At 39.6% G+C, this 17,487-nt stretch overlaps 1 protein-coding gene across 1 annotated transcript in view; it reads left to right on the top strand.

Moving 5' to 3' along the window:
• The window catches only part of REEP3 (receptor accessory protein 3), an 83,663-nt gene that overhangs the window by 44,360 nt on the left and 21,816 nt on the right, over window positions 1-17,487 (top strand). The window contains exons 3-5 of the mRNA XM_054729263.1: window positions 13,829-13,905; window positions 16,522-16,642; window positions 16,815-16,928. Of these exons, the coding sequence (XP_054585238.1) occupies window positions 13,829-13,905; window positions 16,522-16,642; window positions 16,815-16,928 (312 nt within the window). The remainder of the gene's footprint in view (window positions 1-13,828; window positions 13,906-16,521; window positions 16,643-16,814; window positions 16,929-17,487) is intronic.

The raw sequence follows: 17,487 nt of genomic DNA, 5'->3' as shown, positions 1-17,487 counted from the left end.
GGTAGAGATAAAAATATAAACAAAATTGGGAGAATTACAGTATCTAAGAGGTGTTCCCCTTGAACGCGTCTAATAAGTTAAACACTGGAAATAGCTGAGATAGAGAGAAGAGTAGAAAAAAGGTCTGACAAAACGTGAAACAAGAGAGGGGTTAAGGAAACAATGATAAATTTGACATTAAATACTAGACTACCTAATTTTTTTATTTTAAAATAGAATGTTTTATAATAATAAAAGGCATAGCAGATCTTTTTCCTTTTTGGCTAAAGGTTACATTATTCATGCAGGAAAATCTTCTCTTTTACACAATCCAGGATCTACCTTTGGAATGTTCAGCTACATACATCATCTTTCCACTATGTAATTTTAGAAATATAGTGCTTTACCAGCTACAGCTGTAATAATCAGATTGTCAGCCATATTGCCATCACACTACGAAAGGGCCCCCTAAAAATATAAAAGCTAGAGCTGTTCCCGAAGATTTTAGCTAAAGAAGAAAACTAAAATCTTTCCCAAAACCTCATGTAATTTTTAAAAGCTCATGAGATGTTACTTCAGAAATGTAATAGAATTGCAAGAAGGTGAAGTTCTTTTTTAAAGCTATAAAATATTTAAAATATATTGAATTATATAAATATATGAAATGTTGTCTTGCTGTTGGCTATCAGAATATAGATTGATTCTTTAAAAAAAAAAAAAAAACACCACAAATCCAACTACTAGTAAAATGAAAAGTTATTTTCAAAAGGTTTTGAAAACTCAGAAATAGATTAAGTGTAGTGGTTTCATTTTAAAATATTACTTTAACCTCCAAAGGGTTCCAACAGGCATCTTTTAAATGAAGACCTAACACTTCAGTTTTATTGTTATATCCTTCTTGAGAAGATTGGCAAAATAAATTATGGACGCCAGCTGGGGAAGTTTTTGTTATTAACCGTGTTTGAATATAACATCAGCCTAGTAATCAACCTTCTTACCTTCTCTCTGTAGGAGGCAGATTTAGACGTGCTCTTAGGGAACGGTCTGAGGGCACTTCCTCCCGGGGAAGGGAGAGAGGGTAGACATCTGGGACCGTCCTCATGGAACTTCCGGGTGGAAGAGCCTGAAGGCTTCCCTTTCCTGAGTAGTTTGCTCCAAGCTTTGGTTGCTCGATTGCTAGACAGAAACAGTGCCTCTGGAAACTGGACTAAAAGGCCCCCTTTTTAGCTTTTTAGTTTGGGTGGGGTTTTGTTTGTTTGTTTTGTTTTAATGATGATGTGCCTACACGGTGTTATGAAAATAAGGGTGCATTTTAACTTTTTACACTTAACAAATTACCACACAAAACTGAGTTCATCATCTTTTCTCCAAACCCAAGCCTCTTCTGACATTCCCTTTATGAATGATCCCACCTTTCTCTGCCTGATGCCACCAGAACGTGCACAGAGTAGCCTCCCACTGCAGTGTTCCTCTCACTTTAAGGGGCATAGAAGTGCCCCTGAGATTTGTTAAAATGCAGATTCTAATTTAGTTGGCATGGCCTGGGTTTGAGATTTTGCATTTCTAACAAGCTCCCAGGTGATGCCAGTGCTGCTGGTCTATAGACCACAGTTCAAGTAGCAAGACTTTCGTTGTGCATGTTCTCAACGGTGGTTACACATCAAAAACTCATGGAGCTTTGAACCCCCCTCACTGCCCTCTCTCTGCACATTGTGATGATGGGGCCTAGGAATCTATATAAATTTTTTTTAATCCCCAAGTAATTCTTAGCAAAAATCAAGGTGAAAATCATTAACGGGCATCCTATTTTATTGTGAAAAGTGTAATGACCACCACATTGTGCTTTTTAAATATAAGTTTATGTATGCAGATGGACTTCATCCTAGTTTTCCCTGTTGTAGGGCTGGCCATATCCTAAGTTCTGCTTCAGTGAAGTTTCTCTTGAGAATCATCCATCTTGCTTTCTGCGTCTCTCTCCAGCCTTTGTTCTCCTCCCTGTGTTTACCCAGGGCCTTCATGCTGTCCTGCACTCTGGCACTCGGCCAGCCCTTCCTTACCCCAAGTGTCCTGTGTTCCATCACTCGCCTCTCTCTGCACTCACCCCAATGTGAACCTCGGTTCTCTATGTGAGGTTGACTGCACATGCTTTTGAAGGAAAATAATTTAGTAACACAGGCTCATTCCAATCATGACAGTGATTGATTCCTCCTATAGTTATTTCCTACTAACCTTTGCTTCTCAAGTAGGCTATGTTTTATCATGTGGTTTATAAAGGCTGGTTCTTACTATCTGAATTATTATTGCATATTTAAATATGCTACAACTTGTACATAGAGAGTGGTATCTGAGCTAGAGAATGAAATTTTTCATTTACTATGTTAGTCATATAACCTTGTCAGTCACCTGGAGAAAGAAGCATACCTTTTAAAAGGCGAAAGATTTATGTGATCTGAAGAGAAACCAGAGTATGAGGAGCGTACCTTTTAGTGACTAGGTTGGTTCACTTGTGAAAATAGCAAGATGGAATTGACTATGTCATGATAGATTGGGCACAGGGGGACCTTGGTGCCTAAGAAGTGGTTCCACCCCTGGTGAATACCTCAAGTAGGCAACATAATGGCCAAGACTTTGTGAACACTAAGGGAAAAAAGAAGGTAGGATGACAGTTTAGCATGGAAACTTGGATGACCACTAGGATGTCCATTTAGCCCAGTTTAGTTCTTTCTATCAGGGTAGGCGCTTTACCATGCTAACATCTGGAGAAATGCTATGTGGTATTATTATGAAAAGGGAACTGTGCCTCTTATATTTATTATCCCCTGTAAATCAATAGGACTTTTAAACAATATAAAAAGTGAACTTCCGGGAATATATCTGAAGAAACCCAAAACACTAATTTGAAAGAATATATGCACCCCTATGTTCATTGCAGCAAAATTTACAATAGCCAAGATTTGGAAGCAGCCCAACTGCCCATCAGTAGATGAGTAGATAAAAAAGCTGTGATACATTTACACAATAGAATACTACTTATCCATAAAAATAGAAGGAAATCTTACTTTTTGCGACAGCATGGATGAACCTGAAGAGTATTATGCTAAGTAAAATAAGTCAGTCCAAAACCAGTACTGATACAGAGAACAGACTGACAGCTTTCAGAGGGGAGGGGTGTTAGGGGCTGGGTGAAAAAGGTGAAGGGATTAAGCAAAGAAAAAAGAACTCATAGACATTGACAACAGTATGGTAGTTACCAGAGGAAAAAGGGGTGGAGGGGCCAGTAGAAGAAGGTATAATGGTGATGGAGGAAGACTTGACTTGGGGTGGTGAACACATGATACAATGTACAGATGATGATGATGCATTATAGAATTGTACACCTGAAACCTATATAATTTTATTAACCAGTGTCACCCCAATAAATTCAATAAAAATTAATTTTAGGAAAATGTGAATTCTCAGCCAGCATGGATGGAGAGAGTTATTTTGGACGGAGAAGTCATTCCTTCCTAAATTCTGCTCCTGGCAACTATGCCCATAAGCAGTTCCTGTGTTTTACACTGCCTTTTCAACACTTTTTAAAAAATTAATTATCTTCTAGATTTTAAACATTTTTGCACTTTTTCCTTCTCTCAAGTTCCTCAAACTACCAAGGTTGAGGTGAGATACATGGGGCTTCTGTGCAATATTATGACCATATTTCTGGTTACAATCTGCCCCATTGTAAGACCAGGTACATCTATGTTATGTGAGGCTTTCTTCAAAACAGCAGGCTCTTCTGGGAGGTCTTTGGCAGTGGTACCTGGAAACTGCAGGTAAACCATGTTGCTGTGAGTTTAGCATCTGAAAATTAACTCCCAAGTTGCTGAGTCCTGAGGAGCTGGAGAAAGTGGAGATATTCTTAAATGGGCCGTGGGGGAAGAAGTTCCCCAAAGTTGAAGAAGCCCAAATCAATCGCAGCCTCACATATTCACCCCCAACACATGCCCCATCTTTAAAAAATAAAAAAACAAAAAGCTGTTTTCAACCATGGTCTCTCTTCACTTTGAATTGAACTTCAACTAGCTTATTTTCAAGCATGCTTCTAACTTGGCACAGCCCTGGGAAAAATCCCATAGCTGAACCATCTGGGTTCGATAAAAGAGGGAGTTTTTCTTTTTGATTTCTCACATTTTGTTCCTTTTTGTTTTTAATGGGGGAAATCATTATGAAGTAACCAAATTATTGCATAATGTTAATGAAATAGGAGAAATCTTTTCAACTCTACTATTTCTAAAAAAATTCTATATTAGAAGGTCTCTCTGTGGTCTCCAAAACATGGTGTAGAATAAATGTTTGGGGTGAGTTGACTTGAGTGAATAACTCATAATGGTCAAAAAATAAAGTTCTCTTTGGGTGGTCTGAAATTCATCAGTGTTTATTTCTTTTGAGACTCAGCAAAGATTTTTTTCCCAGTGAAGCATATTTTAGCATTTATCCTCTGGATTTACTTAGTGTGGTTATAATTGAAATCATTATGCATATGTAATTTTTCTTTTTTTCTTAGAGACCAACATTAATTGCTTTATGATTCCAAGAGTCTGAAATTAAGAGATGTTGGAAAGTTGTTGAAAACAACTGTAACAAAATAGGCTATTTTATGTTATGAACTGCTGTTTGCAGTCCAGAGTTACTTGTTTGAATCTTAAAACTAAGAAACTGTTAAGTAAAAGTCTGTTTGTTTTACCAAACTCGGGGTACTAGGTCCTGAGAATGTGATGATAAACAAGACAATTTCAGCCCCTATGGGTTGTTATAGTCAAATAGCAGAGGCAGATGTTATGTAAACCATTACACAGATATGTCACAATAGAAAGTACAGTGCACAAAGCATATACATGACCTTTGGAAGGCATTCCTTTAGAACTGAAGATAGTTCATTCATACAAGGCAAATGAATAATCCTATATAATAAAACTCTAATATGCAAATCAACCGAATGGCAGAATGACCGGTCGCTATGACATGCACTGACCCCCAGAGGCCAGATGCTCAATGCAGGAGCTGCCCCCTGGTGGTCAGTGCGCTCCCATAGTGGGAGTGCTGCTCAGCCAGAAGCCGCACTCACTGCTGGTGAGCACAGCAGCAGTGGCAGGAACCTCTCCCACCTCCTGGACTGCAAGAGGGATCCTGGACTGTGAGACGGTACAGGCCGGGCTGAGGAACACCCACCCCCACCCCTCCAGTGCACGAATTTCGTGCAGCGGGCCTCTAGTCCTAGCTAATAATAGAGTAACATGTAAATTACCATCACTCCGCTACGCCCACGATTGGGCGGCGGGAGGCTGGGGGGCGGGACTCGGGGTAGCCTATCTGGCCATTGAGAGGCACGGATCCGCTGCCACTGAGGGGGGCTACCCTGCTGTTGAGAGGCACAGGGGGCCGCCCCCTGCGCCTCTCAACAGCAGGGTAGCCCCCCTCAGCGGCCGTGGACCATCAAAAGCGTGGGAGCTGGGTGCCTGTCTGCTCCGGCACCAGGCCTTTCAGAAGCCTCCGCCGGAGGCTTCTGAAAGGCCTGGTGCACCAGCGGACAGGCACCCAGCTCCACCGCGAAAAGCGAAAGCATGTAGGGGACCCTACACGTGCATGATTCAATCATGCACTGAGCCTCTAGTATATAATAAAATAGCAGTTATATGTTGGGTCAAACATTGTTACTCTTAGTCTTTTTGGTCTTCTTTTATTAATTCCAACCATGAAAGCTTCTTGTAGGGATGCCTTCACACCAGGATTTATGATGATTTCCTGTCAAAGGGCTTTGTTTATAATCCCTAAGTAATATTTATCAAATTAACATATCCCATAATTTTTATTTTCACCATACAAATATCATTTAGTAGTTATGTCACTTAACATATATGGCTGTTGATATTGCTGTTATAATATCACACTAGTCATAGCATAGAAAGAATAAGTTTTATAAAGATACAATTTAAGAAAAATATTTTTTAATTACTATGCCACTGCTGCTAGTATCTATAGCTACATGCCTCCCACCAGAACATGTTAGTCTCCTTCCTGTATATTTGGGGCCTATGCATTGCTCTCAGTTTCTGTTATGGAAATCCTAAAGATTGTTTTATAGTTATAGTTAACTTTTGTTTGCTTTATTTGTTTGCCCTGGGAATCTAAATCAGTTTCATAAAAATTGTCTAAGAATGTGAATCATGGAACCTGTTTTGTTAAAAAAAAATGTTAAAAGATCATGAAATGAGGCCAATTTTTCTCTTGGCATATGGGTAGGTAAATGCATACCTATTAAATGGAGCATGGTCTTTTGATAGTAAATTTAGCCTATGGGTATATTCATTTTACAGCATTCACTCAGGCTTAAAATATCCTCTAATTCCTTTGAGAGAGTAAAGCTAAGAACACCATCACATGACTGTCTGGGTTTCTGAAATGCTAAGGCTTTATGAAAGCCTTATGGATTTTGAGTAATAATAAAACAAGTGCTGGCTTGTTAAGTAAGATAATCTCTTCTATGCACTATATAACCTAGAATGTAATTTTAGATACTATGGTTTTACATCACAGATGACTCCATAATCATCAAAAGAACTTGCCTAATTGTAAGAGTGTATTTTCTTAGGAAATAAGTTAATTTGGGTATTTAAATGATTTTAAGATTCCATTTGAGGAATCTTTTATTTATATTAAATTAATGCATTTATCACATTTCTCTAGTCATGAAAAATATAGTGGGTAAAGTATTTCAAGATTGAAATATGACAACCATTGCACTGTAACCACTTTCAAAAGACATTTATTACCAAGTAGGAAAAATGGAAATTACAGTATTGCTTGTAAGTTAGCCCAGTTCATTAATTCTTCTAATAAATATTTTTTAGTATCTGTTTTGTGCCAGATACCTACTAGGCATTAGGTATGCTCTTGGGAAAGAAAACAAAGTAAGCAAAATAGGCCATCAAACAACTTTTTAATGTAGTTTTCACATCAACTTTTATGCACTTCAGTCTTTGGCTATCTCAGTCTCCTACCCAGGTTATATTTAATTTAAACTTCATGCATATTTCTAGCAAGTTTATAATTTATCTGATTTCTTGGCCTATCAAAAGTGGAAGGGGATCACTACTAAAGTCATACATACTGACAACATAGCTGATGACTAACATTCACACAGAATAAGTCACATTTGCCAATGGGTCACAATAAAAATTCAAAATAGTATTTCTCTGGCTCTGCTCCAATCTGCTACATGAGAACATCCATCCTTCCTATCCTTCAGTTTCTTCCCAAATCCTTCTGGGAGTCCCTTGTGAGTATCTCAAGCAGACTTTCATAAAATGGTAGTCCTCCTCTTCACTTGCAGATCATTGTAATATCACCCATCACCACTAACCAGGGCACTGGCTCTGCCACAGATGGCAGCCATGGCACTGTGACTGATACCTACCTAATTCTGGAACTATTATTCCCATGGCCTTGCTCTGGGGTAGCGTGAGCTGCTAAAATTATAATATGCAACAAAAATGCAGTGGTGAAAGAAATATAGAATTGTATTTTTTTCCTCACGTAACAGTCCAGCTTGGATGTTCATTTCAGCAAGGAATTCTCAGTAGCCATTTAAACCTGGGGCTCTGTCCACCTTTAACATGTGGCTCCCACAGCTGCTCTGCTCCGTGCCCTCCCAGCCAGCAGAAAGGAGGGAACTAACCTGTGGGCGAGGTCCTCCCACTTCCCAAAAGCCTTGGCTCACAGTCTGTTGGTAAGAACTAGAGACATGACCCCACCTGCCTGCAAAGGGGGACTGAGAAGTACTGGCTCTGGCTGGGCCACTTCCCAGCCACAACTCTGTTATCGTTATGCCTTTTTATGGACAACAAGCCATCACCTCTGATGCTTCCTTGTTTCACTGTCCTGGACCTTTCATTGTGGCCCCCGATCTCTAACACCCAGAGCAGCTGAGAGCTTCCTCAGCCACATGCTCTATTCCATCTGTACCCTCGGCAGTTCCCTTTCCATCTGTATAGACAATTTTTCTAAACCCGTGGTCGGCAAACTGCGGCTCACGAGCCACATGCGGCTCTTTGGCGCCTTGATTGTGGCTCTTCCACAAAATATCACAGCCTGGGCGAGTCTATTTTGAAGAAGTGGTATTAGAAGAAGTTTAAGTTTAAAAAACTTGGCTCTCAAAAGAAATTTCAATCGTTGTACTGTTGATATTTGGCTCTGTTGACTAATGAGTTTGCCAACCACTGTTCTAAACCTTTACTGCTCTCCTTAAATCCAATCCTCCCCAGCTTTAAAAGATGGCCTGCCCTCCTAAACATGACCTCTATGTTCACTAGTGCATAGTACTAGTGAACATAGAGGTCATCCGCTATGACCACTTCAGTCCTCTCGTCAACACAGCCACTTTTTCCTCTCCTTTTGTCCCAAGGAAGATGCATCCCTGCTTCTTTCTTGAGCCCACTCTTCTTCCTAATCTTTCTTAGCCTCATCTTGGATCTGGTTTCATTAAGGATTTCTGCTTTCTCGTAATTTCAGTCTATCTCCATGGTAAAATGCGCCATCCTTGAGGGTGCAAACATGCTTTCATTTTGTCTCAGGCTACTTAGTATTCCCCCTTCCTTTTTTCTCTTTAAACCAGATCTCTTAAAATACTAGTTTAGGCTTACCCATCATGTCTTCACCTCCTGTCTGCTGTCTAACCTTTTGCACTCCCAACAAAAAAGAGCACACTAAGCTATGTGCAGGCCCATATTCCGTCAACAGTTCATCAACAGATATTTCTTGAACCCCTTCTGTGCCGGGCACAGGAGCGTCAGCAGTGCACAAAATAAGGCCTTTGCCCTCTTGGGGTTTACATTCTGGTAGGGGAAGGTGGGGAGGGGCAGTAGATATATGTTAGATGTGTCTATGATATATATGCTAAAGAGAAAAATCAATCAGGGAGTTAGGAGGATACAGATATTTTAAGCAGAGTGGTCAGGAAAGGCATCTCTGATAATTATTTGCGCAGGGACCTGAAGCAAGTGAGGAAGCTCTTCCTATGAGGAAGAGTATTTCAGGCAAGGAAACAGCATGTACTGAGGCTCTGCGGCAGGAGCATATCCACACACGTGCCCAAAGGACAGGAAAAGGGCCACTGTGCCTGGAGATGAACAGGGGAAGGAGTAGGAGTGCCAGGCGAGACCAGAGAGGCAGCCGGTGCGGGATCCAGAGGACCTTCTAGGCTGTGATGAAGGTTCCTGATGGGGGCCATGGGAGGGATTTGAACCAGAGGAATGACATGATTTGGCTTGTGTTTTAAGGAGATAACTGACTGCTCTATGCAAAATAGACCCAAAGAAGCAGAGTGATCAGCTATGGGAATCATCCAGACAAGAGTTTATGGTCATCTGGGCTGGGAGGTATCTGTGGAAGTGATGAGAAGTGACTCCATTCTGGGAATGTTTCTAAGAGCTGACAGGCTGAGTAGTGCTGGAACCTTCCGTCCTTCCAGTGGAGTTTCCTCGCCACACTCCACATTCTTTTCCTTCCTTATGTCCCAAGAAGCTGACCCATACAGACTGCATTAGCTCTGGCTTCCCTTTGGGTTTGCCCATGAGAGACAGAAGACAGGGTGAACCCGAGGTCTGAGTATTGTTCTCCCCACTTCCTGCCCCCACTGGTTGGCTGTGTCGTGACCTGAGGCTGCAGTCCTCCCCTACAGTGACCCTGTCTGGACTCCTGGAAACCTTTCCCACTCCTCCCTCCATCACACCTCGGGGTGATGGTAGTTCCTGCTGTTGCTAGTTCAAGAGTACACCACTATCCTGTATTGATTTTCCTCTGCCTTGTGCACAACTTATAAATAGTCCCTTTAATAAGCTTTCCTTAATTTCTTCTGACCTTGACTCATACTGGAGCTAGAGCATCTAATGTGAAAATAACAACTTTTTTTTTTTTTTTGGGGGGGGGGGGGTGTCACAGTCTTCACTCATTTTTCTCCCCAATAAAATGTTAAATCCTTGAGGACAAAAGTTGTCATATTCCTATTTCTGTTACCATGACAGATAGGGTTTGCTGCAGTTTTGTCAATGAATGTTATAATATAGTGAAGCCTCTTGAGTCCTTAAGAATTGCTAAATTACATAGCAGCACAATTCACAATAGCTAAGATTTGGAAACAGCCTAGGTGCCCATCAGCAGATGACTGGATCAGAAAACTGTGGTACATCTACTCAATGGAATACTATGCTGCCATAAAAAAGAAGGAATTCTCATCATTTGCAGCAACCTGGATGGAATTGGAGAACATTATGCTAAGTGAAATAAGCCAGTCAATGAAAGAAAAATACCACATGATCTCACTCATTTATGGATAGTAAAGAACATTATAAAGTGATGAACAAAAAGATAGATACAGAGACAGTAAAGCATCAAACAGACTTTCAAATTACAGGGGGAAAATTAGGGAGAGGTGGGGGAGATATGAAATCAAACGAAGGACTTGTATGCATGCATATAAACATAAACAATGGACGCAAAACTCTGGGGGGTGAGGGCATGTATGGGTGTGGGGTTGGGGGGTAATGGTAAGATATGTACACATATAATACCTCAATAAAAAAAATAATAAAAAAAAGAATTGCTAAATTATGCTTGATATGAAAGATTAAAAGTAGGTTGTGTGTGTGTGTGTGTGTGTGTGTGTGTGTGTGTGTGTGTCTATCTTAGTGTTTATATGTATAAGTTTCACCTTATTGGATAATTCAATTCAATTCCCTAGGATCAAAGAGACTTTTAAGAAAAAGTTGAGTACCGCTTTCTTATTACTCATTGTTCTTGCAAAACTATCTAAACAACACTTTGTTGATTTTACCAATTGTTGTGTTTTTTTTAATATATTTTATTGATTTTTCACAGAGAGAAAGGGAGAGGGATAGAGAGCTAGAAACATCAATGAGAGAGATACATCGACCAGCTGTCTCCTGCACACCCCCCACCGGGGATGTGCCTGCAACCAATGTACATGCCCTTGACCGGAATTGAACCTGGGACCTTTCAGTCCGAAGACCGACGCTCTATCCACTGAGCCAAACCGGTTTCGGCTTACCAATTGTTTTTGAACTGGAAGAAATACTGTTTGTTCACAGATTTTTCAAGAACATAAATTTTTACCAATAAAGATGATGCCAGTAACCTTTTTCCAGTAACTTGAAAGGGGGATGGTGATTTATTAGTTACCTATTAAGTGACTTCTATATGCGTGACATTTTAATAGCACTTATTCCCATTATATTTGATTGCATACATTTACAAGATTATCAGTGTGATTGTTTTCCTACCAATTTTTTTTTTTGTTTTAATACTGCATTTTGTTATTGGTGTTTTCTGCTGTTCTAAATAATATTTTATCATCATATATTTTTAGTTGTGCTTATAATTTGGTGACTTGCCCTTTTCTTTTCTCTTCTTTTTTTAACCTTGACTTATTTCTGTTTTTCCTTTGGGCAAAACCTTAAACAGTAGGCTGAACAGCCTTGAGGTATAGTTTTAATAAAAGCTTTGCTGAGTAATCATTTGGTATAAAATCCCGACCAAATCCATTAGTGGAAAAAGGAAGTAATATCTTTTCAAGGTTAACTTTCTTTGTGGTCGCTCCCATGAATAACACACACACACACACACACACACACACACACACACACTGAATTCATTTAACTATTGCTTGGATTCAACTATATTTGAGATCCATATTTCTTATAAGGAGAACAAAAATCCCATAAGGTTAAGAGAGCATGTTGTCAAAGAATTTACCTATTAAAGATAAGTTAAAACCATGGAGTTTTGCTTATGTAAAATTATAGCCAATCCCCCAGGAAAATGTCCAGGAATATCCCATTGATTAGATAATTTGTTGATGTTTTTTAACTAAAAAGGCATACCCTTTTTCTTCTTTTTATCCTCTTTTAAAAATGTTGACATTATTAAATAGTCTCACAACCTAAGTACATGTTTTGCTTTTTTGGAGATAAACTTTATATATTTTAAAGCAGTAATTTATTTTGTGGGTTTTAAAATTAATTTGATAATTTAATTTGAAAACTGAATAAGCACTTGACTACACTGAAGCAAGGGTGTTTTTGAAACCTATGGGGTGTGTAGCAGCTGTAAATCCAAGAACTAGTCTTTCAGGGCATACCACCAGTTACTGTCTATGCAATCCCTTTCGCCTTTACTCAGGTCTATTGACAGGCAAATTAAGACTCTCCTTGGAGTATTATTTATTACTAGTGACCTGGTGCACGGATTCATGCACATTGAAAGGAAATTAATTAGAAGGTGGCTGGTGGGGCGGGACTGGGTGGACATCCCTGGAGCCAACCTCCCGAGGCCAGCCACACCTGGGGTGGCGCCGTGACTTGAAGGGCATCTGCGGAGTGAGCAGAGTCCCTCCAGCAGGTGGGGTCCCTGGGCCTGGCCTGTGGGGATCGGGCCGAAACTGGCTCCCTGACATCACCCAAGGGGTCCCGGAGTGCGAGAGGGCACTCTGCAAAGTTGCTGTCGTACAGGGTGTGAAATGCAAACACAAGTGTGCAATAAACCAGATTCAGGGCAACAGTGCCCCAGCAACTACGTAACTCACGGCCGAAGGTGGAATCGCATGGCCCTGCAAGGAATCGGGTTCCCTCCTCTCTGGTTTTGGGGTGCGTCACCCAAGAACCGCCACTGCCAAATCACTGCAGCTCAGCAGCTCCTGCGTTGAGCCTCTGCTCCCTGGTAGTCAGTGAATGTCATAGCTACTGGTCAGACGGACACTTAGCATATTAGCCTTTTATATATATATATAGATTCTTTTCCAGTTGGAAGATCACAATCATAATGATGGTTGTGAAATTGTGAAATAATGAATAACAAGCATTGACTTAAATAATATATGTTTCTCAAATAATATATGTTTCATAGAAAGTTTAGGAAAGAGAGAATTTAATTTAAGCCTCCACCTTCCCAGGAAAGATGGTGCTAATATTCTCTGAGATCCCTGTGCAGAGTATAGGAGAGGGAGAGAACTGAAAAAAAATTGGTTCAGACACCATCATTTTTTGGCTGTGTCCTCGTATGGTGGAAGGGGAGAGAGCTCTCTGGGGATCCTTTTAGGACACTAATTCTTGAGGACTCTACCCTCATGACCTAATCACCTCCCAATACACATTTGGGATTAGTATTTTAACATGAATTTGGGGACACAAACATTCAGTCTATTGTAACTATCATTGTGGTAAATGGATTAGAAGAAAGAAATGGATGTATGAGCTGTAACAGGTTTATATGTAGGGAAAGAAGACACTAACCTTAGACTTTCAAAATGAGTGATTAGCATTGTGCATATAACAAATCCAGAATTGTTCATTGGTTTCTGAAAAGTTTCTATATATGGAAAATATAGGAATGCAAAACTTAAAAAACTGATACAGATTAAATGTGGTCTACCATATTATTTATATAATAATTAAATAACTAATAGTCTTCCAAAAGAAGGATTATAATAGATAAGATCTTTTACTTTCCTTTAGTTAAGAGAAATATATCTTATTTTTCTAATTCTTTCATTCAGATCCCTATATTACATTGTATCAGGCCCAGAGATGTGTTATTCTTTGGTTCTTGTATCCCAGGACTGCTGATACAGTGATGTGAGGAGCTCAAACATGAAACCCGTTGAAAATTAAACCATTGCCTTCTGCATTTGATCCAACATACTATATATTTAGAAATGTATATATATATGAGATATACATAATTATTCAGAGTTACAAATAATTTTACTCTATTATTTCATAAGTATTTTTATTATTTGCAGGTTCGATGGATGATGTACTGGATTGTTTTTGCTCTATACACTGTGATTGAAACAGTAGCAGATCAGACAGTTGCTTGGTAAGTTCTAGTATTGAGAAAGGACCTGACTATAGACTTGTTATCAGGTGTCCTGAGTTCTGATCCTGCTTTTGCTGTTAACTAAGTGAATTTGATCAAGTTACCTAATTATCCAGTATCTCGTTTTCTTGATCTGGTTTCCCCATAAGAACATTACTTTCCTCACAGTCTCTCTGAAATAAAGGCAGCTCATTCTTCTCCCCAGGCCACTCCCTGCCCATCCCCCACACATCTCCCAGGATCTGGAATAGAGAAATTGGTTCTCATTCTTTTTTTCCACACTGATGTCTTCAGGCTATTTTTCTTTATCACTTCCTAAAAGACTCCTCTTTTGACACCCACAGCACTCCCTCCCCATCCTTAAAACTCTCATCTACATTCAAACTGGATGGCATCCATGGGGACACCCATTGACCTCCAACTCTATTCCAAACCTCTGAGATAAAATTAAAACATGTTTATATCCTCAAGGATTTAACATTTTACTGAGGAGCAAATACTTAATGGGACAACTTGAATCTCCTTGTGCTGTATTTCAGTAGTGCATTTCTATCTAAACCTTGACATCACGTGGAAAAGTCCTTTCAGAATCTGTAAACTTACTACCTTGCCAGTATCTTCAGCTGCCCTTGCTGCGCTAACCTTCAGCCTAAATAAGCCCAATTGTCTTTACTTCTTTCCCAGGCTACTAAATGAGATGAAAAAATCAATCAGTTGCTCATATAGGTATCAATTTGAACTTCACTATTCCTTTTAGTTGCTTTTGGTCAGTTGCTATTTCCAATTCCCTCTTATATCTGTTTCAGACATTTACTGTTCTCTCCTTAAACGGTCTTTCTGACTTTGCTATTCTCATCATATTCTCACGGCACATTAGGTCACATTGGATTGCTAGAAAAAAATTGAAGTCATCAGACTTAATGTTCTTAGCATCCTACCCTTATTTACTATGAATTTCTCTGTACTGCATCTTCATCCATCTTTCTCTTCCTTTCTCTGTCCCATAGCTCATTCATTTACCTGGCATGTTTTTGGTATAGGGGTTTGGGAGAGGGTTTTCTGTTTATTTGTTTTTAAATGTCCAAACACAGATTCCAAATCTTAGGCCTCTTGAGTCTCAAAGTTCTTTTTGTAAAGACTTCTCATTGTTTTATGATTGCAAATATAGCATATATTATTAAAAAACTAGCCCTGGCCAGGTGGTTCACTTGGTTGGAGCTTCATATACCAAAAGGTTGCTGGCTCAATTCCCAGTCAGGGCACATGGTCAGGCGCATACAGGAAGCAACCAAGCAACCAAGCGGTGTTTCTCTCTCTCTCTCTCTCTCTCTCTCTCTCTCTCTCTCTCTCTCTCTCCCTCTCTCTCTCTCCCCCACTCCCCCCCCCCCCCAACCCCCCATCCCTCCTCTCCCTCTCAAAAAACAACAAACAAAAAAAACTCCTCAGGTGCGGAATAAAAAAAAAAATACACAAACAATGTAGGGAGCATTTACCACAAACAATGAAACCAGAAATTCCTCTGTGATTGCAGCATCGCAGGGACCTTCTGCTGGCATTCCTCACTGCGCGATACCCATCTGCCTCCTCAGAAGAGTCCAGGTTTTTCAGTCATCGTGTATCTTCATGACCACAGGATGTTGATTCCCTCATGCTATATTAGTTAACTTGCTGTGGCAGCAAGTAACCCTAAAAGCATAAGAAGTTAGAAAAACAAACATTTATTTCTTGTTCACACTACATGAGGGCAGATGGTTGCTGCTGCTTTGCTGGACTTGACTATTTCAAGTGTCTCTTCTTTATGGGACCAAGGCTGAAGAAGCACTTGTCACAGCAGAAAGCAAACATTTAAAGCAAGAAAGAAGGTGGGGGTGTTGGGATGAGGGAGTCAAAGGGCATCTAAAGCTTCTCCTTGCATGTGACTTGTCACACTCATTCTGTTTGCAAAAGCAAGTCACATGGTTAAGCCCACTGTCACTGCTTGGGGAAGTGTACTCAGCCTACAGGGAAGGCATTGCAAAGTCTCATGAAGAGGGGCATGGGCCAGATCTAACCCTAACTCTCAGTCTACTACAATGGTAATTCCGTTTATTTTGCAAGTGAACAGTTTAGGTTTGCAAAGTGCTGGAATTCTGGCCAAATGAGATGGGAGGGGAAGTTTTCTGGGAGTTCTGAGAATGAGAAGATGTGTGTATGGGCTAACATTGTGCACGTGTGGCCTATAAATGTACGTCCTTATGATTGGAGGTATATCAGGAACTGCCATGGCCTTTGGGCGCTGCAGACAGAGCGGGGATACCTTACTGCCTGGTTAAATGCTGTCACTGCCCTCTGGGCTGCCACACTCAGTTGGCAGCTTCCCTGTGCTTGCTTACACTGAAGAATCTTCACTAGAAGGTGTGAATCTCTGTGGGGATCAAGTTGCTCTTTCCTCAACTGATATCTATATTTATCTAAATTAGTTTGTCATTCAAACACAGGTGTTTCTTCGATCTCTCAGTTTTACATGTGAAAATTTAACATAGTGACTGAACTTTTTAAGAAGTTGTTACTTGTTCATTGTCTGGAGTTTATTTTCATAGGCTTTTTGTTGTTGTTCTTCAAATTTTTTCTTGTTAGGTTCCCCCTGTACTATGAACTTAAGATTGCTTTTGTCATATGGCTGCTCTCTCCCTATACCAAAGGAGCAAGTTTAATATATAGAAAATTCCTTCATCCACTTCTTTCTTCAAAGGAAAGGGTAAGATATTTAAATTATTGCCATAAATCATTTGTTAGAAATATATATCATCAAATGCTTTATGCTATAAAAATTGTGAAATGATTATATTATTGGGGAGTACTATTTTTTTGCTTCTGGACACTACTTAAATATAATTAATATCTATGTGGTTTGGGTTTTTTCCCCCCAGGAGATTGATGATTATATTGTACAAGCAAAGGAACGAGGCTATGAGACGATGGTAAACTTTGGACGGCAAGGTTTAAACTTGGCAGCTACTGCTGCAGTTACTGCAGCAGTGAAGGTAATTTCTTATTTACAATGTTTGTTCAAGACACATTAAGTCAATGGATAAAGTAGGGTGGCTCTTTATTTCAGATCAGTATAAGATGTTGGCATAATTTTGCTTTCTGTTTATTTTTTTAATACTGGGAAAAACAAGCATGTAATGTTACAAGCATGTTCTGTAACTAAATATTTTGAAACTCTTAACCGATCACAAAATGAGAGCTAGTTAATAAATAAACCAGAAAATGTCATTTTGTCATAACTTTCCTACTTTAAAATGTCATTTTGTCATAACTTTCCTACTTTAAAAACTTAAAATAGTTTGAGTAAATCACCTTTAGTAAAGATGACCATTCTTTCTTTCCTTGTCTTTGGCATTCTCTCTCTCGGTGGCAATATCTTGATAGGATTTCTGGCTTACTTCTGCACCCCTACTTCAACCAATTTGAGGTAACTGATTATTCAAAATAAGGCATGGAAAAAAATCTGTTCTTAAAACTTGAAATTTTACTTAGCCACTACTAATGTCATGTGTTGTGTTTTGCAAGCCAAGTTATCAAATGAATGCCTTCTGT

The sequence above is a fragment of the Eptesicus fuscus genome, chromosome 17 (assembly GCF_027574615.1).
Source record: "Eptesicus fuscus isolate TK198812 chromosome 17, DD_ASM_mEF_20220401, whole genome shotgun sequence".
Classification (NCBI taxonomy): Eukaryota; Metazoa; Chordata; class Mammalia; order Chiroptera; family Vespertilionidae; genus Eptesicus; species Eptesicus fuscus.
This window is presented reverse-complemented; position numbering and strand designations above follow the sequence as displayed.